The sequence below is a fragment of the Pollicipes pollicipes genome, unplaced genomic scaffold (genome assembly GCF_011947565.3).
Source record: "Pollicipes pollicipes isolate AB1234 unplaced genomic scaffold, Ppol_2.1 Scaffold_2555;HRSCAF=2994_pilon_pilon_pilon, whole genome shotgun sequence".
Lineage (NCBI taxonomy): Eukaryota > Metazoa > Arthropoda > Thecostraca > Pollicipedomorpha > Pollicipedidae > Pollicipes > Pollicipes pollicipes.
In genome coordinates, this window is record NW_023596136.1 from 36,260,137 (window position 1) to 36,282,512 (window position 22,376).

Here is a 22,376-nt window from a genome sequence, read left to right on the forward strand (position 1 = left end):
CAACTAACAATGAGGCGCCAATGGACTTGCAAGACCAGCCGAATCAGTCAATAACTACTTTAGCTTGAGTCTGGCAAGGCTAGGAGAGAGGCCATTCGCGGCCATCGCCGGTCGGCCGCTCCGACAAGCGAGCGGTCGCGCGCCGCGGCAGAACTGCCGTCGAATGGAGTCGCGCGTTCGCGGAACAATGCCCTCTCCGCTGCTATTCTCAGGCAAAGGCTCTTCACGAGCGGACCGCTCGCTCCGTTCGACCTTAGACTGCAGACCACGCCACGCAATTAGCCTTTCGTCGGAAGCTGGCGCCGCCGTTCGCGGAAGGACACCAGGGGAGCAGACACGGGGCCAGGGCCGGGAACATTCCACACGATGATGATTTCATTCGTGCACGCGAGCATCTGCAAGACTTCATTGTTTATCCGAATGATCTGTATCAGGAAGTGAGCGCCGACGATATGCTCATTTTATTTTAAATTTCCATTGCCGTTGAGCAGGGTGTAAGGTGACCTCACTTGGACCCAAATCCCGTCTGTTGGGTCTCATCTGTTGATCATCTGTCCTCACTTAAAAGTGTTGGTGTTTGATATTGAGCCTTGTCATGGGCGGTCGACTGTCAACCTTTGACTGCTGGCCTCGTTCAACCTTCATGTGGTTCATGTCCATCTGTGTTCTGGATTCCGCGCTCAAGAGATCATCACGCTGGAGTTATCCGTTGAAAATCTAGTGGTTTGAGCGCTACCGGGAGCAAATACACGACAGGATCTATTCGCCTTCTGATGCTATTCTCAGCAAATGATTTGAGGCGAGCAGACCGCTCGCTCAGTTCGACGTCACTGTGCCATGCCACGCCACGCCATGTATCATGTTAGAAAGTGATAAATGAGTGTTGCGATTGCCGCGGTAAACATCCGGCCGCCACCGCAGGAGGGCTTGCCGTTGATACGGGCCTTCAAAACTCGTACGCAGCAGTTTTTCGCATGTATTTGCTTTCGGCTGTTGCAAAATTTCGTGTCTTAGGAGCCTGGAGGCCAGCAGAGTCCTGGAGGAGCCCGCTCACATTGAAAATGTTTTGACTACTCAGGTAGACTTCGCTCGACTGGAAAACTTGGGCTTTAGTACTTTATGACGTAACTTTCTGGGCGTGGCACCGAACCAGTCCTTTGAATAGAAATTAATCAAACCTCAGCTACAAATATAGCGCAACTATCTCCATCCTGGCGCACTGGCCTTAGCTCCAATTTTCGATAGGGTTTTAGTATTCGGGGTTTTCGTAATTAAGGAGGAGCGGAAGGCTGCAAATATTTTCGTCGAGACCGCAATTCGGTGCCTTTGCCACAGTGAGCCGGCAAACGATCTAATTGATTTGACGTGCATTGCTTTTGTACCCTTTTCCGGTCTGTGTTTACTCCAGTCTGCTGTCTCCAGCTGCTTATTTATCAGTATCAGCCATGGCTGCAGAGCCCACAATATTGGAAGATGTTCAGGGAGATGGGAGATGGATGAGCATGGTAAGTTTATCATTCAGGGTTTACAGCTGAAAAGTCCATCTTAAGCATCTCATAGAATCTTCACTGCCCTCAGCCATATTGATGATGTGTACAAGTATGACTATCTACATGCTGTGCTATAAATTGTGGAATATAGGTCAGTGGTGAGTATTATATGCCTGGTTATGTAGAAGTTAGATGTAGTAGGCTGATACCATGTGGTAAATTTGCTTAAGGCCTAGAACATGCTTCTACTTTGTTAATTGGTGTCTGGCTTTGGCTCCATTTGGTAATAAATGCTCCATAAACCATTAGGGCTAGTCAGAGTTTGTGGAGCAGCACTCTTGTGATAATGTTAGTTTCAGGTCAAAACAGATAAGGTATGCTGTAAACTTAAGTACAGCTTACTTTAAGTGTTTACATGGATACAACAAACTTTTTACTTACCATGTCAGACCCTGCATTATGATTAGTCCCTCATTGTCTGTGGAGAGCTGCTGGAAAAGCCATATCACCTCTGGATCACTTGCTCATGAGGCACACATCTGATTAGAGCAGGACTCAATTTTGGATTTGTGTGGCAACGTGCAATATCTCGGTATAAACAAGCCTGTGAAGGCATCACCTGCCCATATAAGCATGCAACATGTAAGTGAAATTAATCTTCTTTTATGTGATGTTTGTGGTCATGGCTCTTTTTATGGATTGTGCTCTGAATAAATGGCTTATCTCTTGTATGAGCAACTTGTACTGTCAATTAAGAAGTTAAAACAGATCCCTCCCTGAATAATTTTTGGTTGTAGTGTCTGTGTTACATGAGTCTGCATGTTCAAGGTGTGCATTATGCTATGCTATTTATAAGTAAATTGCTAACTTACAGGCTTGAAATGTTTCATGGTTTTATGGAATGTTTTTGCTCAATCACATGCAATTCTATTGTTAGTGTATACAATTTTGATGTTTGCTGTCTTACCCCATTGCCCAGCCAATAATTTGATGTGTTTTGTATAACAGTCTTCAAGAATAAAAATAGGTGTATATTCTATGGATTTCATAGTTGTGCTACTCGTGACAAACATGTGTCTATCAATTTTAATTTGTGTGCCAAATTTTAACACTGCTGTTTACCATGCTGGCATACTGATCATTACATCATTTGGTGGCATTTCTGGCTTCATCAAAGTACTTCCCACTCTCTGCATCTTTCATTTCATTTGGCCATTTGACAACTATTGCAAGATCAAAATGTTGTCAGTGGGTTTGAATCTCACAGTATGACTGTGACATTTTGGTTTAAAGATTACTAAAGGTTACTAATAATGTCAGATCAGGTCAGGCTAGACGTCAAACTATCCAATTGCCTGCTATTTGTACATAAAAACCATTAAATGGATCAAATAGGTTAGCATGTACCTGCTGATCAACACCCAGGCTGATGTTTGAATTAACTGACTTTGTGTCATCATAGCCTTTGTATATAATGATTACTTTATTAATTATTAATCCATTATTATATGGCTAATGCCTTAGGGCAAACCATGTACCAACAGTTTTTTTCAGGTTTGTTTGCACATTTGTTTAATGCTAAGGTCTATGGCATGGCTTGATGCATTTTTGTTGCATCATTGAAGAGGGATTGCATCTGATGGATCATTGATATCTGCAGCCATATAATGGTGATGAAACTAGTGGCAAGATTATCAGCATGGTATTCATAAATGCATTTATTAAATAAGAAGCATTAATGAAAGCATTGCTGCAAGAAATTGATGAAGTAATGCTGGAATATGCCAGGTGACCAGCTGGCAGGAGCATCTGTTGGAGATATTCAGACTCCGTTTTAATGCAGCACCTGATACCCTTTGTAAAGCATATTTTTGTGTTTCACTAGGACTTTTCTGCTTATATGCATGCAACTACTCTGTTTATTTTGCACACACTATATATGTGGCAGAGCTTTCATATTTTGGCACCCTTGCAGGACAGTCATGACCAAATGTCTGCTTTCAAGCCCCCAGGTGGCTCTTGTGCTATGGAAAGACTGTCCTGATGCTCATGCCTGGTGAATCAGAGGACTGCAATGGTGGCATGAGTTAAGCAGTGTCCTTATGAGATGCCACCAGACCAAAGGTCCATTTATTGGCAGACCATACCTTTGAAGCCTCCCATCTGGCACTATCTGATACAGTGTTCATCCCTTAGCAGTGTGATGATTCCCCAGTTGCTGCCATCTCTTTGGCTGATGAGGCTGGTCAAGGAAAATTCGACCGAAGTCGGGCTTGAACCATAGACCTTCCACATACATTGGCATGCACTTTAACGAACTGCACCACTGGGGTGGCTTTAACACTTGGTTGGTTGCCAGAGATTTACTGAGTAAGGGCTCCATTAATGATGGATTTTAGCCATCTGCTAGGCCATATGTATTCCTTATGTCATGGTGGGCTGTTGCGATGACACAGCAATGGGTGATATGGGATGTTACATGTGTGGTTTGTAACAGACTGCAGTGTGAAATATTCGTGGCTTTTCTAGTCCTCATTTCTTTAAAGGGAGTGTTCCAAATTTTTATGGGGTTTTGAACTGAAATAGTCATCCTGAAGACCTTTTGGTGCTATTGATAATCTTGCCCTTCCTAAGACCTAAGCCCCTCTAGTTCCTGAGCTATACGCCGCGAAAATTGGGAAAGGTATATTGGAGACAGTATTTCAAAGGTCCCTTGGTATTCATAACATCATAATAATGTCATTTAAATCTTGCCATTTCATAAGCCGTGCGGTGATCAAGGCCAACAAATAGAAATGTCGAGGCGTGTTTTTCTGTACTAGAATATCGCCAGAAGTTGAGAACGTGTGTTTACTTTGTTGTAATATAAATCGCGATGACCTGAGACGCTAGGTCGGATCGGGTTGGCAGGGAGGCGTCCACATGCTCCAGATCAAACTTCAGTTTTCAGTAATGCTGATATAATGTAATGTCACATCGAGTGTGCAACACAAGACAAGACTGATATAAGATGACCTGACCTGTTGGGTCACGGATGCCCAATCACGAGGTCGTGGTGACCTGACTTGAACCCTGTGAACTCCATACAGTTTATTTTAGCCTTTTGCCATGAAGCACTCCCACTCGTGACATGTCAAATGCTGTCAGGTAAACCTACAAGTTGTGTGCCGTTTACAGCTCCGCTGTCCCAATTCTGACGCTAGTTTCGTGACCTGAGCAGTCACCTTCGAACGCAACTATTTGGAGGCAGTGGAATTTGACTGGCAATTATTCATTCCATCAACCTTCTTGTGGTGAAATTGACATTACCATGATGCAGAAATTTTATTTCCACCTCTTTCTTTCCACCTTCTTTCCACCTGATTCCCACCTGTCACATGCTTAAGCGCCGCACGAGCAAATATTTGATGTTCCATCAAACCTGGATAAGGATATTGAGAGTGATAAGAGCAGCCAAGATAGTAATTATGATGATGATCATCATCAGTAGCAGGAGCAGCAGCATCATGATTACCGTGGCCTTGTCGCCAACGATGTGCCGCCCTCCACAGCACCGGCGCTTCGTGAGCGAGGCGAAGGAGCGCGAGCCGGACGTGGTGCTGGTCGGCGACTCCATCATCTACCACCTGCAGCACTCAAACACGTGGCAGCGCCGCTTCGCGCCGCTGCACGCGCTTAACTTCGGCATCGGCGGCGACCAGACGCAGCACGTGCTCTGGCGCCTCACGCACGGCGAGATGGACAACTTCTGCCCCAAGGTACAGCTAGCGGCGAGGCGGGCACGCTCCTGCGCGCTGAGAGCGGATGGCGCGTTCTAGCGCGATGTTACGATGCGTGATGAGTGTCTTCTGCAGCAGGGAATTAAAAACAGGTGTCAGACCTGGTTAGAGGGCTTGGACAACTTTTTAAGTGGCAACGCGGTTAGGTTAAAAATCCGAGTTTATTTTAGCTTGAGAATATCCTAGTAGACTTCGAAAACGAGCGCTCGCAGGTTTCAAAAGTTGGAGAAGCACCCGACAATCAGCTCTGACCTGATGATGCCTAGAAGCAACGCTTGTTTTTATCATCGACGCCCACAACATGGGTCGTCGCTAAGGATGTGTTCCTTTTGTGTTTGGTTTTGTTGCATTGCTTGTCTTTGTTAGACTGTTCAGATGCAAATATAGTTATATGCTGTGGACCTGCAGTCATACGACCTGAAGTGCGCTTCCTTGAGGCACGGAGCACGTCAGTGAGTTGGACCTCCGGCCTGTGTCCACTTTTATCACGTCACTCTCCGAACTTCGTTAAACGGGCGCCGTATTCGATGCTGCAGGTGGTTGTATTGCTGGTGGGCACCAACAACTTCAACTTCTCGCCGGAGCAGATCGCCGACGGCGTCATGGCCAACGTGAACGTCATCCGGAAGCTGCAGCCGCAGGCCTTCGTCATCGTCATGGTAATGCAGCTGCGTTTTCTTTTCTTTGCCGTTGCCCATGAACAGGTAACCGGGAGCGCCCCTCGCTCTATCTCAGCTACACAACGAGCCGTACGTTAACACCAGAAAACATAAAATCAAGTCGTAGCACTCCTAGCTAAAAAGTAAAAGCAAAATTCAGAAGCACGCAAAGAGGTGGTTTAGATCCGGTACGATTTGTACCAGACAAGGACAAATCATACAGGTGGAGGGTTAAAGAAGATATAGCCAACTTCAGCCAATGACAACCCGCTAGGACCATCCAAATTAGCTACTAGCACTCAGTGTCAGTAAAGCCTATCAGTCACACAAGTCAGAGACAACTACCTGGCCATTTTCATGCGGGGTATTGAGCTGGATCTCCAGGGAGCCCACCCAGCTAAACGGAGCTTGTTGCCGAAATAACTCCCGGACCCCGCACCGTGAGTTCAGGTACCCAGTGTACGCACATGGATAAGTCAGAGCATGCTCATGGGATGTGGAAGAGGGTAAACATGGCGGGGGGGGGGGGGATTTACACGTCAGCAGGGCAAAAATCAATCGTTTCAATAGCTGCAGGTGTGTTGGTTGCATTAACATTTGTCGACAAAATGTTCCGCCTCTGCCACCATTTCGTCGCCGGCTACCTCTTGGTATGTTACTAGGTAGCATGTGACATTTGCTAGCCTGGTTGAGAATGGCTCACTCCGCGTTTTGAGCCGTTTATTTCCTCGGTGATACATATATATATATATATATATATATATATATATATATATATATATATATATATATGTATGTATATATATATATACATATACATATACATATATATATATATATATATATATCTGTGTGTGTGTGTGTGTGTGTGTGTGTGTGTGTGTGTGTGTGTGTGTGTGTGGTGTGTGTGTGTGTGTGTGGTGTGCGTGTGTGCGTGCGTGCGTGCGTGCGTGCGTGCGTGCGTGCGTGCGTGCGTGCGTGCGCGCGCGTGTTGTTCTGCCGACCGGCATGTAATCGCCGACCTCCGCCACAGGGCCTGCTACCTCGCGGCGAGAAGCCGAACCACCTGCGGGAGCGGAACGCGCAGACTAACGAGCTGCTGGCCGGGCGGCTGGCGTCGCTGGAGCGGACGCAGCTGCTGGCCGACTACAGCGAGCTGGTTTCGGCCGACGGGCAGATCGACCACCAGGACATGGCCGACTATCTGCATCTGACACCGGAGGTCAGTTCGCAGCCGGTCCCTGATGTGGGACGTCGGTGCAACGCTTGTGTGCCGTGTCGGAGGTAAGTACACCTGTAGCTCACTGTGAGGGTCAGCACATTTAGACAAGTGTCGCGGGTCAGGACACGGCCTGCGCCCATGCCAGAGGTCAGATGCGGTACGACCGTAGGCCTCACTGCGGGGGTCAGCGCACTGCATCGAACTTTGTCCCTGCAGCTGACGTGGGAGGTCAGTACAATGTATCTCACGTGGGAGGGGAGCGCACCATGTGCGCCGTCCCAGCCCCAATGACCGCAGTAACGGTTTACACCACGGGAGCGCCATTGTATAAAAGACAGAGATCTGCGGGTGTGTCGGCGGGTCTGGCAGCCGCGGGTCTGCCCGGCCCGTCTCCCCGCAGTTGGTCCTCGGCACCAGTCTGGCGCGCCAGAGACCACCTGAAAGGGAGGAGGGCAGGAGGAACTCGTAGCGTTGGGTGGCACCATGGCTTGCTGCGAGAGTGACGGACGCCATCTGATGCATTGGCGAGCTGCGATGTGTGGTAACGGGCCACAGCAGAGCGCTGCAGTTAACAGCTCTCTACTCTGCTTGACACATCAGTTGCACCCTTCTCACGCTCCAGTCAAGCAGGTGTATGGCTCTGTCGTTGTTTCTGCAAGTGATCCACCTGTCTGACTGCTGCTCTTGTTTGTCACAGGGCTACTCGAAGGTGTTCGAGCCCGTGTACGACCTGATTCTGCAAATTCTGAACGAGAAGGAATGCCTAGACGGCGCCACTGGCGAATAGGCCGCGCGACCGGCGCGTAGATGGCGCCACCGCTGCCCCGTGGCACGGCTCCCGACCCACCGCCGGCCAGTGGGCGGTTATGTCAGTATTACGTTCTGCTTCTGTGTGACCAGTACGCTCCTATCGACGCCGTTGGCCTCCGCTGCCCCGCTCCTCCGAGTGCAGCGGCAGCGAGGGGGCCAGGAGCTACTCAGGAGTCGCTTGGTTCGGTTGTCGGCACGTTTGGTTATGTACTGTGCGGGGTGGTGGCCAGGTTCATGCCACGGCCGCTCTTGTGTTTGGGGCTGCGGAGACGTCCGTTGGGCTCTGCAGGGCTGGTGGGAGGAGGAGGGGCACCGCGCGAAACCCATCGATTACCTGAGGGGCGAACGCCTTGGAGGACCGTTGGTCACATTCCTCTCGGTTGTTTTTGGCTAGACTTGTTTTGTGGGTGTGTGGTCGGGAAGGTGAACCATATGCACGCCGCTGGTTCCTGGAGTACTTTGTTTTGTTCGCTAGCTGTAAGTGTCATTGCAAACGACTTAGCCTAGTTTGTATTGCGTACGTCTAGAGGGTCACCAATCACCAAGGAGAGACGCCACTTTTCTGGTTGCGTGGTGGGGATGGTTGCTTCCACTTGTCACCAGAAGCGGTGCTGCAATGCTGGAACTGACAATACAAACGCACTGGGTTGGGCCGGTATGCAATTTGCATGGAGCATGGTACACCGTGTGATCCACATCTGTGATTTTTCGTGTGGAGGTGTGGAAACGATTGCCTTTCAGTGGATGTTTCACAAAAGCCTTGCGAACGCTGCCCTTTCGTACTCTACCCTTGGCTGACCCCTTTTCACCGTGTTAGGCTTGCTAACGCTGTCCTATTTTCGGAAGCAGCTCTTGGCTTGCTGGCCATGGAGGCCTCAGCGCCGTGGTCACAGTCTGGGGGAGTCAGCTGAGTTTGGAGGATGGTGTGTGCTTCCGGTGTCATTGATTTTGTTCGCTGTATGTGTCGCGAGAACTCAGAATAAAGGGCATGCTGTTTCCTTGGTGTAAATTTGTGACTGTCGGAGAGCGCGCGTGGGACTGACCTGTCGGCCATCACTACGGTTCTTACTCCTGTTAATGCTGCCAAAAAATATAGTGTAGTTTGCTGCGCCGCGTAAGCGACACTTATGGCGCGATGCCTTTCCTAGGGTACACGGGTGGTCACAATCGCTTGCCCAGCTCGGTGTTTTCCGTGCAAAGGCTGACTTCTTTGTGGTCAGTGTTTGCGATGTTGTTTATTCCGCACACGATTTACGGAAGAGGACTTGCTTATTGCGAGGGAGAAACTGCATTTCAAGCAAGACACGTGCTCTTCGTTTCACACAAACGCTGCCAGGCAGAACCCTGTAACGACCAGGCTCCATGCTCCATGCAATAGCTCTGGGAGACCGCAGTCGGCGTTCAGCACTTAACGAGCAGCATGGGCTTGAGCTGAGCACGAGTCATCCCATGATGCGTGTGATACGCCCCGGGATAAGCCTGCGATGTCACCCCAGACGCGACCTTTAACACGAAAGCCACGCGCGTCGTATTGCAAGTATCGCGCGCGCAGCACGTGCGCTGAGTTACGTCCCGGGTCTCGCCGTTCTGGGACGGCCGGCGCCGGGAGCTGGCGCTAATGGGATGAAGGCCGGCTCTGAAGATCCTTAACGGTACCTGTGCCTTCCGGCAGCTACACAGTCGCTCAGAGACTGAGCGACCGGACGTGAGGGATGACACGGAGCAGAAACTTCACTGCGGCTGAGCAATCGGACGACAGTTTCAGAGACCGTACGGGTGGCAAATAAAGCGTAAATAGTCACAGCAACAGAGCAACAGCTCAGCACAGTCAGCCTGAGTCCCAGAATCCTGGTCCGAACCCTATGTCATCAAAGAGTTCTGCTGCATCCGGCCTCCAGTATCGGGCTCCAGCCGTACGTCACCAGCAGTCATGGATCTGAACACAGCAGTGTCTGCCAGTATTGAACAGCTCAGTACACATAGGCGCCCGTCGACCGCGTAAAGCAGGTATAGTGTTATAAAGCGGACAATGTATCATATAAAGCAGGTACAATGGTGAGCAAATTGTACAATGCCGGGGAGAGGCGTGGCTCATGCAGCACGGCAGCGGCGGGCCCGGGCGACGCACCCATCAGCCGCGGACGTGCGCTGCGGTGTGGCCGGCGCGGCATTCACCTACGCCCTTTTTTTAGCAACGAATGTAACTTAGCATTACGTACACGCACTGAAGTGGGTTGCTTGTCAGCATGGATGAAGTGGAATACCGGTGTACTGACATTGCAGAATTAACAACGTAGCAATTTAGCTGTGAAAGTAACGGAACTGGTAAGTACTTATCGCCTAGCCCCACTGTGGTAGGTTTCTTCGTAGATTGCAGTGATATGCCTCAAGCATTCTCCACACGGCGTGATGAATAGCGTATGACGCTTGATTACTATTTGAGACGAGGTAAGCGTGCTGCACCCGTCATGACATAGGTACATACGTGTGGTCGGACGTCGGTCGATCTAGCCACCTTGCGGCGAGGATGGAAAGTTGCAAGAGGCTACGCTCCTGGATCATCCTTGTTCAAAGTTCATGGCATATCAGCAACGCGACATGAGTGGGTTCTGCAACGATAAGATGGCTATGCTTGCACTGCGCTCGCGTTGAGTTTGCTCTGCACCATTTCGTCCGCGCGCCATTTTGCACACCACCACATCGCAACGAACAAGGAAGACTTCGGAAAACTGGTCGACATCAACCCAAATGTCCATCAAGCCCTACAGACCTGAAAGATGGCTATAGATGATAGACCTTATCAGACCCTATAGATCTGATACATGACTATAGATGACAGACCCTATCGGACCCTATAGACCTGATGCATGACTATATACCTTATCAGACCCTATAGATCTGATACATAACAATAGAAGACATACCCCATCAGACCCTCTAGACGTGCTTTACAGCGCAATCGTGCACAATGGAGGCAGCCGGGGCCATCAGCAGCCGCACGTGCCGGCCGACGATGGATGTGCCTCAGCCGTGCCTCATGGGTACCCCTCCCCCTACTGAGGCCCGCCGTGGGTCATGCTCAGGCATGTTGCGGGAGGTCCACTGCGCACCAGCATCGTACGCCTCCGTACGGGTGAACTATACGGATGGTACGAATCACTTATCAGCGTTGAGTCTGTCTTCAATCTACTATTTGCTTGACGGGAGCAAGCAGACTTAGGAGACAGGTTCACCTCCAATGATGGCATACGCAGAGTGTCAGTCGTGAAGGACACGAGTGTGTCACCAGGGGTCACGGGTGCCCACGAGGGGTCACATGAGATGTAGCTCGTCCGGGCGGCGCGGCGCCGAGTCTCGGTCAGCCGGTCGACTGCTGGGCGAAAGTGGATGCGCACGGAAGGGACTAAATGGCCGACCAAATCCGTTGACAAACCATGCTCCGAGCGTGTGCCACCGATTGGCATGCAACCTTCACCATTCGATGTTGCTTAGTCGATAACCTGTCCTTTCCAGAACATGGTGTCATTGGGTTGGGTCAAAGGTCAACAAAAATGCAAAAAGCGGGAAAATGGGTTTGCAGACAGGCCATGCTCCGAGCCTACGGCACCGATCGGCATGCAGCCTTCACCAATCGATCCGCCATAAGCGAGAACCCATTTTATAATTTCGACTTCGTTCGATTTCGTTGGAGTTCGACCAGATTCGGACACACTCCGAGTGGTCTAGTCCTCCGGCAGTAGGTACACAGTCTGCGGCAGCGGTGGCTCATATCGGCGGGTGCCGCTCCCTATCACCAGAGCTCCGCAGCGACGAGCGCCGCTCCGCATCACTGGAGCCCTCAGCGGCGAGCGCCTTCCCCTATCACCAGAGCTCCGCAGCGACGGGCGCCGCTCCGCATCACCGGATCCCCCAGCGGCGAACGCCTTCCCCTATCACCGGGGCTCCGTAGTGGTGAACAGCGCTCCCTATCACTGGAGCCCTCAGCGGCGAGCGCCTTCCACTATCACCGGGGCTCCGCAGCGACGAGCGCCGCTCCCTATCACCGGGGCCCCACAGCAGCGGGCGGCGCTCCCTTTCACCGGGGCCCCACAGAGGCGGGCGGCACTCCCTATTACTGGGGCTCCGCAGTGGGGAGCCCCGTGCTGACATTCCGTCACCTGCGCTGCAGCGGAACCGCGCGTCATCGGTGGTCCGCTGTTTGCGCGCGCTATCAGCTGGCCGGCCGGACGCGCGATACGAGGCGCCGGGCCTCCGACATCGCGATACCGATTACCAGGCCGCTGACTCAGCGGCGTCGGCAGTGCGCCTCGGGCAGCGTTGCCGTCGCCGCCGTCGGAGACACGGGCCGCTCGTCGGCGATAGCTGAAGAGTAGCGGGACGACGCGTGAGAACGCACCGGCCGGGGAATCGGCCATCGCAGCGGGCGGAGACCTGCAGAGGTGAAGGACAGCGCGTGAGGTGAGCGTAAGCGAGGTGCAGTTGGCGGCGCCCCCGAGGAGAGTGTGAGGAGTTCAGGGGGCGTCTGTCTGTGTCCTCTGTGCTGTTACAGCGTTCTGTCCGTCAGGCGTTACGTCCAGTGCATCCCGGGAGGTGCAGCTGGGTTCGTATGTATGGTGTGCAAACAGGTCATGCAGGATGCCGTGAATGTTATAAATGACGTCACGGTGAAGTCCAGGGGAAGACAAAAGGCCGAAGTGGTCTATGTGGGAAAGGGGGCCGTCGGGCGGGCAGTGTGCCTCTTCCACTTATAAATCTTGTCATTCGTCTTTTGGCATCGCATTGCTGGGGATCACGCGCATAGGAGAACAGCTTCTGTTTCCCCAATGTATGTTTGTATGTAAGCCCGCGGTCATGACCATGCCCCCATGTCCCTTCAAAGCCTCATCGTTAGCAGAATCGCACGTACCGGACTTGTCTTGTTCTTTTCCATGGAACTGTCTGACGAGTGACATTGGGCACCGGTGGCGCAGTGGTTAACGCGCCCGCGTTAGCTACTGCGTGTGGAAACTGGAGGCAAGGGGCTTCATCCCCGCGGTGCCCGCCCCTCCTGCCAGGGTGAGAAGCAAGCGACGCCATATAACCTCAGCAGCTGTGCGCGTCGTAGTCACAATGTAAACAACAGCATGTGATGATCCCCTGTAGCATGTAAGCTGCTGTAGCATGTAAGCTCCAATATCCAGGTCGAAGTGGTCATATCAACGTCTCCAGTTATCTCAAAAAGTAAGCGTGAAACGGCAATGCAGAGGACAACATTAAAGCCCTTGAACACTATCAGTCGCTAACAGACATCAACACATCTGACCCGTGACCTGACCCGATCATGCTAGGTCAAAGGAGTAAAGTAGTTTTTGCATTGGCCCGTGCGGCTGTGTTAAGAACTAAACAAGCCACAACAATGCGGACGAAAAGCTTAGAAAGGTCCTCCGAAGTTTTAAGATAAGCGTCATTAAGATTTGTCCTATGATCTTCAAACGGTCAAATCTGGTAACAAAATTCGAAGCGCTCTGGGATGACCTCATCTTGCAAAACCACCGCAATTATTTGTATGTACTGCAGAGAGATACAAGTATCAAGCAAGGCCTGTAAAACCTATTTGGAGCACATTTCCTGCGATAATAAGCGTTATCTGTCGCTTGTAAGCAAAACGACACAGACAGGACTTCGAGTGAGAGGTCAAAGATCACGCACCCTACGGATCGGAAACTGAGACCTTCTCACAGCGTGTAAAGGTGCTTAAGCTCAGGTTTTAAAAAATCCGACATTGTGCTCGAAACCGCTCAGAACGTTATTTCGGAAAACCTCAGGGGGTTTGCCGCGCGGCACTCGTAAGGCACTCATTCGTAAGGGTTAGGCGCAACGTTCTGCTGATTGTTCGTGATGGAAGCTTTGGTCGACAAGCACCGCTTGTGACAGGCTTATGAGCACGAAGCGACGTTTGTTTTCATTTATGTTACAGACATTGCGCCCCGCCATGAAGACCTGCATCGCCCTGAGCGTCACCTGCCTGGCGCTGGTGCTGCCATCTACTGAAGCCGGCTTCTTCTTCGGCTCGACCGTGTGCTCACAGTGCAAGTGCACCGAAGCCGACCCGTACATCATCGACTGCACGGACCTGGACCTGGGGGAAACGTTCGGCACCAGCGACACCTGGCCTGCCAACAAGAGCGGAATTCAGCTGCAGTACGACCAGAACTCGCTGACCCAGGTGGTGGCGCTGCCGGCGCTCGATGTCGTGGACCTCTCGTTCCAGCACAATGACGTCACTAAAATCGCCGATGACGCGTTCCAAGCGCTGTCCCGTCTGCGCCGGCTGGACCTGAGTCATAACAAGTTGAGCCGTGACTCGCTGCAGGAGCACACGTTCCGCGGCCAGTACAGCGCCAACAGCTATCAGCCGTCGCCTCTGGAAGTCCTCGTTCTCAGCTACAATGGCGTGAGGAACCGGCGTGGTCCCGGGATGGCGTGTGGAGTCGGCGGGGTCTCGGGACCGCGATTGTGAGAACTCTTGCAGGGTCTGGAGACCCCGCAAGAGTTGTCATGGCTTGAGTAGCTGTAGGATTGGTGGATCTAAGCAAAGACCGTCCCGCAGGCAAATAATGCGACTTCCCGTTGTGTTCAACGAGCAAACAGTGCCTCTCTGACGAAAACCACTGGGCGCTTACATGTCCATGTTCAAAGTGTGTGTGCTCAAGATGATGATGTTTGAGTAAAAACTCACACTGTAAATAACTGCGTCCCATGTCCTATTTATCGGTTCATATGCATGCAAATAGGCTTGCACTGGCTTCTTATAAAGTGCTTATCAATATTCCACTTAACCAACGGAACACATTACTGCATATTTATAATCGATCAATGGGAAAGAAAATGCAAAGGTTAAAAGACAAGACTGCGTCTTGAATCTCTATTCAACATGCTACGCTATTGTTCTGTGGACATCCTCACATCCCCGCATCCGCACACTGCGGCCGCGTCACAACCGCGCCACCACTGCCGCAGATCCACTCGATCTACGAGGACGCTTTCTCACACCTGTCGAAGCTGCGAGAGCTCGACCTGTCGTACAACCCGCTCTCCGTTCTCGACCACCACACGGTGCTGGCGGTGACGGAGCTGGCACGGCTGCGCGTGCTGCGACTGGCCGGTACGGGGCTGCGCCAGCTGCCCACCGGCTTCCTGCACGCCCTCATCACGCTCCGTGAGCTGGACCTGGGCGATAACCAGCTGGCTGTGGTGCCGCCGGACCTGTACAACAGGTGGGCTGGAGGAGATGGCTCGGTGTGTGCGATGATGATGTTGGTGGGATATCAGTGGGAGGTATGTGAGATAGGCGTACCTGGGGATCTGCATCTCTTGTGCAAAGCTGATGTACACTTCCCATGAATATCATATGTTGTGTCACAACAGCTGTGATGCTGGGGTTACTCGCTTTTAACAACGCTTCGGTCGGGGTGGACGGGGGAAACGGATATGACAACTCGTGTGTTTGAGATCACATGAACGTTACGTCGATGGGCCTCCGCGTCATCCACAACAGTTAACAAGAAAAGCTGAATCATGTAGCCAAGGAATTCAATCGCCGTCGCGTAGTGTTAGAAGAGCGTTCTCAAAGAATGCCAAACCCTGCTCTCCCACACTTTCAAGTAATTCAATCGCCGTCGTGTAGTGTTAGAAGAGCGTTCTCAAAGAATGCCAAGCCCTGCTCTCCCACACTTTCAAGTCTGTCGCCCCTTCCAGTCACGCCATCACATCTCTGCGACTGAACGGCAATCCGATCAAGGCGGTCGACGAGAACTCCTTCAACGGCATGACCAAGCTGGAGATACTGAACCTCTCCTCCATGCCGAAACTAGGTGACCAAAGATACTGCAACATATTGCGTACATGCGAACGCTTCACCCAAGTCGACGAACCAAGAAAAGTCATGTCCAGACCACCATGCCATGCATACACAGATGTCTTGCCATTGACACAACTCGTTTCGGGCGTTGCCATAAGCGTTCGATGGCCATGCAGACCGTCTGCGCAGACTCCCAAACATGAGACCGTCCGCGGTCCTGTCACTCGCCGCTGACAGCTGGCCCACCTCCTCCGCAGAGTACATCGGAGCGGGGTCCTTCTCCACGCTGGTGGGGCTGCGTGTGCTGCGCTGCCGCGATAACCCCCGCCTCTGGAGCCTCAGCCCGCAGGTGTTCCGCGGCATGGACACGTCTCGCGGCATCTTCCCCCTGAAGGAGGTGAGACCAAGCCGCCGGAGGGGGCCATCCCGGCGGAGCTGAGCGGCAAAGGACGAGCGGCAGCAGATGTTGAAGAAATAATGATGCTGTAGTGAAGCAAAGCGTTTGCAGCCTACAGCCGCGGCAATGCTCTGCCCACTCCGCGCTGTGGCGTGTGTGCACATCAAATCAGCGCTTTTGATCTTGCTCTCTCTGTGCATTCCGACGCGGAATTCTGGGTTACAATCACAGAAGCCGTAACGGACGCAGCGCATGGGTATGTCTCAAGGTCAACCGGATGGTTCGTAGATGACTGAAGTGGCGATTTTTGATGTCATCATGATGCACCAGCATTAACACGCGCTCGGGTGGGGTCAAATTGACCCTCGCAGGTTTTCCAGAATGGTTTCCAAACAGCGCGGTGTAGCCGCGGCCAATTTTGCATAGCTGTAAAAAATTGAATAGCGGATAGTCTGACATAAAACAAATGTAGATGCACCTTGCACGGTCACTGGCCTATGCCAAGTCAAAGTCAGGCCATGGTTTCAGCGAAGGCGATTTCTAGGGAATCGTTCAACCTGATGCAACAACGAAGTGTTAGACGAAGGCATACATTTTTGAGATGCTTTCTTGGGCAACGCAACAATTGAATGAACAAATTACATTGACCTATGGTCAGGTATAAAGGTCAGACCAAGGTCAAAACCAACCTGTTTTTTACTACAGCACTTGCTGAATGGGATAGTTATGACGCTGATTTCGAATTTATTGGTACTAGGAACCGCAATATACACCTTCCATAGACTTCTTAAATGTCAGAACAGGCACTGACCTAGAATGACCCAAGTCAACATTTTAGTTTTAGGCGCATACCGCACAGTGTAATTTTTGTCGCTTAACCAAATGCAAAACTCAAAGCGGTCTTGTATGATTTGGGTCACCATGACATTTAAAAGGTCAAAAAAGACCACTGACCATAGATGATCAAGGGACTTTTTGCTAGGGAAAGTTGTCTAGGTTCTAGGGACCCTTTGGAGGCCAACATGGGATTGAACATTTTTGAAGCTATTTGATCCGAAGGTCCTGACCTGGGAACCTCAAACTTTGACTTAAGTGAGTTCACAGACAGGTCAACACACCCTGTGAATTTAGTGTCCTTGCTTTCTTAGTTCCTGAGATCTCGGGGGGGGGAATTGACCCCCCCCCCCTCCTCCACCCAAGCGAAGGATATCCAACCGGCCCCCTGGCCGCGTGTTAAGCAAGCAAGTATAACACGAGACTTAGTAAAACCTGATACCCTTCTATGTACAGGACCGATGCGTCAAATTCACCGACAAACGGCTATGAAGCATCAGTTAACACTGACTGGTTTCCGTCCGCACCCTGGGACGCAAATGCACCACCCTCTAAAGGCCGCTGCCCTGTGAGTCTGCTTGCCACGCTCCTGGTGTGGGTACGTGCTCTGCTCCCGTCGCACCTTGACTCCGCCCCGTCCAGCAGACCGATACGCGTCCGCCACGCCGTCCTCATCACGGCCTCCCTCTCCACAGTTGCTCTTGAGCGGCAACAACCTGACCACGCTGGACGAGCGCACGGTGCCCTTCTGGGACCAGCTGGTGATGCTGCGGCTGGAGGACAACCCGTGGCACTGCGACTGCCTCATCAAGTGGATGACCACCAACCTCATGCAGCACTTGGAGACCGTCGACGAGCATGCGGCCAGCCGAGTCACGTGAGTGCTGCAGCAGACGACTGGCCTAGTCACGTGAGTGCTGCAGCAGGCCCCGCCAGCGCGTGAACACAGCGGAGAGGACCACCTGCTCCTCATGGACACCGCATCCTTCACACCCACGGTTAAGCAAAGCGTATACAGGATGGTTTTCGGGCCGCACGGCTAGGCTGGCGGTCTGCAAACATGAGCATTTGGATATGATATGTGCTTATATCATGTTTTCAACAGATGACATCTGCCTTGGCTCTTAATCACATTAACGTGGCGAGCAATGTTAAACGGAACCGGAGAGCGACAAGTCTGGCTGTGGAACTGCTAAACTGGCGAGTGCATTGACCTCCGGAAATTTGGGCACAGAACCGCACTAACCCTCCACAGGTGCCAGCCATCCCTGGCTAGTACCAGATTCCACCCGACCTCCAGGTGCCAGTCACCCCTAGCCAGCGCAAGGTCCCACCTGACCCCCTGGTGCTAGTCCCCCCTGACCAGCACCAGGGTCCATCTGACCCACAGGTGCTAGTCACCCTGGGCCAGCACAAGGTCCCACCTGACCTCCAAATGCCCGTCACTCCTGGCCAGCACCAGGCCCCACGTGACCCGACCACATCCCCCGTCAGGTGCCAGTCGCCGCCGGACCTGGCCGGAGAGGCGCTGGAGCGCCTGGCAGACACGCCGGACGTGTTCATCTGCCCGCCGGAGGCGCCGTTGCTGAACCGACGCGGCGGCTCTAACTCCACCTTGGCCGCGGCCCTCTCCGTCGGCGCGCTGGTCATTTTCATCGCCGCTGGCGTGGTCGGCTTCCTCTTCTGGCGGCGCGACAAGATCCGCCGCGCTTACAGGTGGGCGTGAGCGGCGCTGGTCGGCGGCCGCGTGGCTTCCCCGCCTGTGAGCTGCCTGCATGCTCCGTGACGTGACGCGTGTGGCTCCGTGACGTGACGCGTCGCAGCGGTTGCGAGTGACGGGCGTCGCTGGGCCGAGAGGAGAGACAGCATGACGTTATGGCAGACTGAGCCACGGTCTGCGAGGGGGGATACACGCGCCAATCAGAGCTCCATGGCGGCCTTGGCGGCAGGGGAAGCTCCTTTGGGCTAGCTGGAACAGCGTGTTGTTGCGCGGCCCTTCCCTAGAGACAATTGGGAGGTGAAGCTGATTCTGGGCATTGTACTTAGTGTGCATTCAAACTTAAAAGGGTGTTAAAAGGGTGTAAATCTTCTGGCGTGCATGATACAAAAGTAGCGTATCTTTATCATGTTGACGTCACAAAACTACACAAGTTGACTGCACTGGCAGTGTTATGGATTCTGAACATCACAATGCAATGTAATACAGCAACCAAAATTTCACGTCACATTTGAATCCGTCTCGGGAAGATGCATGCCATTTCTCTCCACATGGCCAAGGCTACAAATACGTCCCCCCAGTCGTGACCAAGGCGCCACGCAACCGCATGCTTGCGGCGCCAACGTGTTCCCATGCTTACGCGTCCCCCACCAGCGCCGCACACGCGGCCCTGGTGTGACCAGCCCGGCCGCTCGCGGCGCCCTCACCACGCTCCCCGCCTGTCTGCTTCAGCAACAAGCTGTATATGACGTCACAGCTGGGGGCGGTGGTGGTGCTCATTGTCTGCGTCTTCTTCTTCTGGTTCATCGTGGGTGCGGACCGCACGGGCGTGATATCGCCCTCCGACCCCATCCTGCTGCGGCTGGTCGGCAGCTTCTTCCTCTTCCTGCTTATTTCCGCCGGCGCCGCCCTCTACGCCATCCGGCGTCAGACTGAGTCGGCCAAATACAGGTACCTGCTCGCGGCGACAGCGCTCTCGGCATGCTCAGTGTAATTTTACCGCATAGTTATCGTGAAAGAAATACGTCACGTCAAAGCTGCCATTGGGCCAATTGGTCATGTTCTGCGTGACCGGAGGGTCCAGATGCGCATAAGGAGGATGTTGCCGGGTTTCTTTGTTCCTCTTGCTCGCATTCGCTTGCCAGAGGAACACCATTAATTGTAAGTTTCAAGTCTGCAAAGCCGACTTGACCCTGCGAGAGCACTTCTGCTCTCAAACTTCATAGTGCCCTGTATTTGTTTGCCCATGCACTCGTTCCAAAACCTCCCCGCTGTTATTTTTGCTTTCTGGTGGGTCCTAGGTTCACAACCATGACTTTTATTAGTACCCTGCCTGCTTTGTAAGGTAATTGGTGTTCCCTGCATCCTATCTCATGTCGTTTACATGCGCTCATCCGGTTCGAGATGCGCTCGCTCAAAACTTGTTTCCATGGCCTGGGCACTGCACGGTCTTCCCTTCCGTCGACTTGGGCCACCCTGTCAGCGGAGTCAACGACCCAGTGCTGTCTGCCTTATTTCACCATAATTTGTGCACGCATTTGTGCAGCGTCCTCTGCTTCGGTGACCTGTATTTGTCGGCCGTCTATTTGAACCATTTTCCCTACACATGTGGAAGATAAGGCGGCATTTTCTCCATCATCGCAAATGCGGATCTTTACATCTCTGGACCATGAGGCATATTTTGACAAGAGCATGAGACTCCCAATACCTGCTTGCATGAAGTTCCTATGTCTCCAGCAGGCTGATGACTTTTCTCAGCTACGCAAACGTCTTCTCACTTTCTTTGGATTATGTGGGGCCGTCTCTAAGCACCGCCTAGCGCTGTTCATTTCCTCTACATAGTCTCGTACTCACATCGCACATTCGCCACACTGTACGCGGACCTCCGCTTTGCTGTGGCGTTGGTCGCGCGTCTGCTTCCTCGCAATGAGTCAGGATCAGCTGCTCGCTCTGCCCATCAGCCTCGTCAGTACGTTCCGCCTGCTGCGTCCAGGTGCTCCACAAAATCCTGCACGATACCCTTTTTCGTTCCTATTTCTCATTCACTCACCTCTCGTTGCACAAGGCACCGCATCTTCCTTTCCACCGCTCTTGCCACCTCCACGCGTGCCGTTCGGTTCGACACCCTTTTTCGTTCCTATTTCTCATTCACTTCCCTCGCATTGCACAACACACCGCATCTTTCTTTCCACCGCTCCTGCCACCTCCACGCGTGCCGTTCGGTACTCTGCTACGCCTGCTGTAACGCCACGCTCTCCGCCTTCTCTCCGCCAGGGCGAGACAGCAAATCCGCTACCGGCGCGCCGTCATGGAGGAGGAGGTGGACGTCGACGACAGGCCCACCGTTGACGCGTAGGGGCGCCCGACAGCACGCGACTCGTCTTCACGGTCGGCGCCGCCTGGTGTCAAGACTGATCACTACGTGGTGTGACGTCCCCAATAGATGACGTGACGTCACCCAGCGGGCATGTGACGTCACTGGATGCACCGGTTGGTCTCGCAAGGCACAATCCAGTGGTTGAGCAGCTCAGATTCCCGTCAAAAACAGACACGACGTATGTTGTTGACTCCGAGCTAGCTCACGCGAGGCAGCCTGTGCAGTAGACTTGTCGACAAGACATCGACGAACGGGGTGTTTCAAGCGCCTGACTAAGCGTTTGAAAATATGTTATGATTGTTCTAGTCTGCCGGTCTGCTGAGCTGATGTCCAAACTTCAGCCAGGTCGACTTCATAATTAAACCACGCACACGCGTGCGTAATCAACACACGCAAACGGTGTCCGCTCGCCTGGGGCCTGTGCCAAATAGAACCATCACCAGATGCGTTTACGAGTTATTTGCAAGTGTTTCAGTTTACTGGTCCACAGGAGCGATGTACCAACTATACGTGGGTCGAGCTGATGATCGACAAATCACGCATGTGATGAGTTTTGCAGACGACCCGAGACAAATTAATCCACACCCGACACAGGGACGTAGTTTCGCGAAGCACGCTGACGGGGGTGAATTGTGAAAATGTGTCAACACCTCAAAAATACCCTAAAACGAAATTCTCACCAGATTTTGCACACTTCCTTTTCAAAGTTGGGAGAAGCCCTCTGAAATGAGTACGAAACTACACCGCTGCCCTTTTCCGGTCCTGGCCACACTACAAGTAAGCACTTGATTGGAACAGCTGGCTGACCGGGATTTGTTTCCCTCATCGCATGCCATCCACAGCAGCCGATCCACGCGCATGCGATCATCGCCCTCCAATGCGGCGCGGTTTTCCGAGAAGCCTCGCCGAGCGGAGACGAAGCAGCGACTGCTGTGGACTCGTTGAGAATCCGAGTGCATTGTCGCCGTCAGCGCAGTTTGTCGCAAGGACTGGTTGTCATCAGCTTCACCTGGATCGTTCGCTGTGAGACACCAAGTGCACCAAGCGACGCGCGAGCGGTCAGTGGCGCTGTCCCGCTGTCATCCGCGGTATGCAACGCCGCGCCTTCCGGTAACGCTGGCGTTCGTCGACGTGCCGCTTTTGCGCACGCGCGCCAGCACCGAGCACCGGCGTCCACGGCAGCAGCTCGAATGATTCGACGTGATTGCTTTTTCACACATGTTTATGTGCTCATGCAACATACATCTCAAC

At 52.5% G+C, this 22,376-nt stretch overlaps 2 protein-coding genes across 3 annotated transcripts; both read left to right on the forward strand.

The window, feature by feature from the left end:
* Positions 1-1,227: 1,227 nt before the first annotated feature.
* Positions 1,228-8,958, forward strand: LOC119113075 (platelet-activating factor acetylhydrolase IB subunit gamma). Its single transcript, XM_037237400.1, has 5 exons — positions 1,228-1,505; positions 5,042-5,248; positions 5,806-5,928; positions 6,962-7,150; positions 7,848-8,958. Exons 1-5 carry the CDS (start codon positions 1,446-1,448, stop codon positions 7,935-7,937), a joined length of 669 nt encoding a protein of 222 aa, XP_037093295.1. The 5' UTR covers positions 1,228-1,445; the 3' UTR covers positions 7,938-8,958.
* Positions 8,959-12,274: 3,316 nt separating this feature from the next.
* LOC119104442 (SLIT and NTRK-like protein 6) lies at positions 12,275-22,322 on the forward strand. 2 transcript variants are annotated; one of them, XM_037228140.1, is made up of 9 exons: positions 12,275-12,418; positions 13,917-14,393; positions 14,960-15,216; positions 15,698-15,813; positions 16,058-16,197; positions 17,727-17,908; positions 18,526-18,747; positions 19,481-19,699; positions 21,023-22,322. In XM_037228140.1, exons 2-9 carry the CDS (start codon positions 13,932-13,934, stop codon positions 21,102-21,104), a joined length of 1,680 nt encoding a protein of 559 aa, XP_037084035.1. In that variant the 5' UTR covers positions 12,275-12,418; positions 13,917-13,931; the 3' UTR covers positions 21,105-22,322. The 2 variants fall into 2 exon arrangements, with proteins under 2 accessions (XP_037084035.1, XP_037084043.1); XM_037228148.1 differs by lacking the exon at positions 19,481-19,699 and having other exon boundaries at positions 21,023-22,318.
* The last annotated feature ends 54 nt before the right edge of the window (positions 22,323-22,376 follow it).

Coding starts and splice junctions, on each gene's coding strand:
- LOC119113075 (XM_037237400.1), top strand. CDS start 1,446: ATGGCTGCAGAGCCCACAATATTGGAAGATGTTCAGGGAGATGGGAGA. Junction 1,506..5,041: donor ATGGGAGATGGATGAGCATG/GTAAGTTTATCA, acceptor CGCCCTCCACAG/CACCGGCGCTTCGTGAGCGA. Junction 5,249..5,805: donor TGGACAACTTCTGCCCCAAG/GTACAGCTAGCG, acceptor TCGATGCTGCAG/GTGGTTGTATTGCTGGTGGG.
- LOC119104442 (XM_037228140.1), top strand. CDS start 13,932: ATGAAGACCTGCATCGCCCTGAGCGTCACCTGCCTGGCGCTGGTGCTG. Junction 15,217..15,697: donor CCGCCGGACCTGTACAACAG/GTGGGCTGGAGG, acceptor CGCCCCTTCCAG/TCACGCCATCACATCTCTGC. Junction 16,198..17,726: donor GCATCTTCCCCCTGAAGGAG/GTGAGACCAAGC, acceptor CCCTCTCCACAG/TTGCTCTTGAGCGGCAACAA.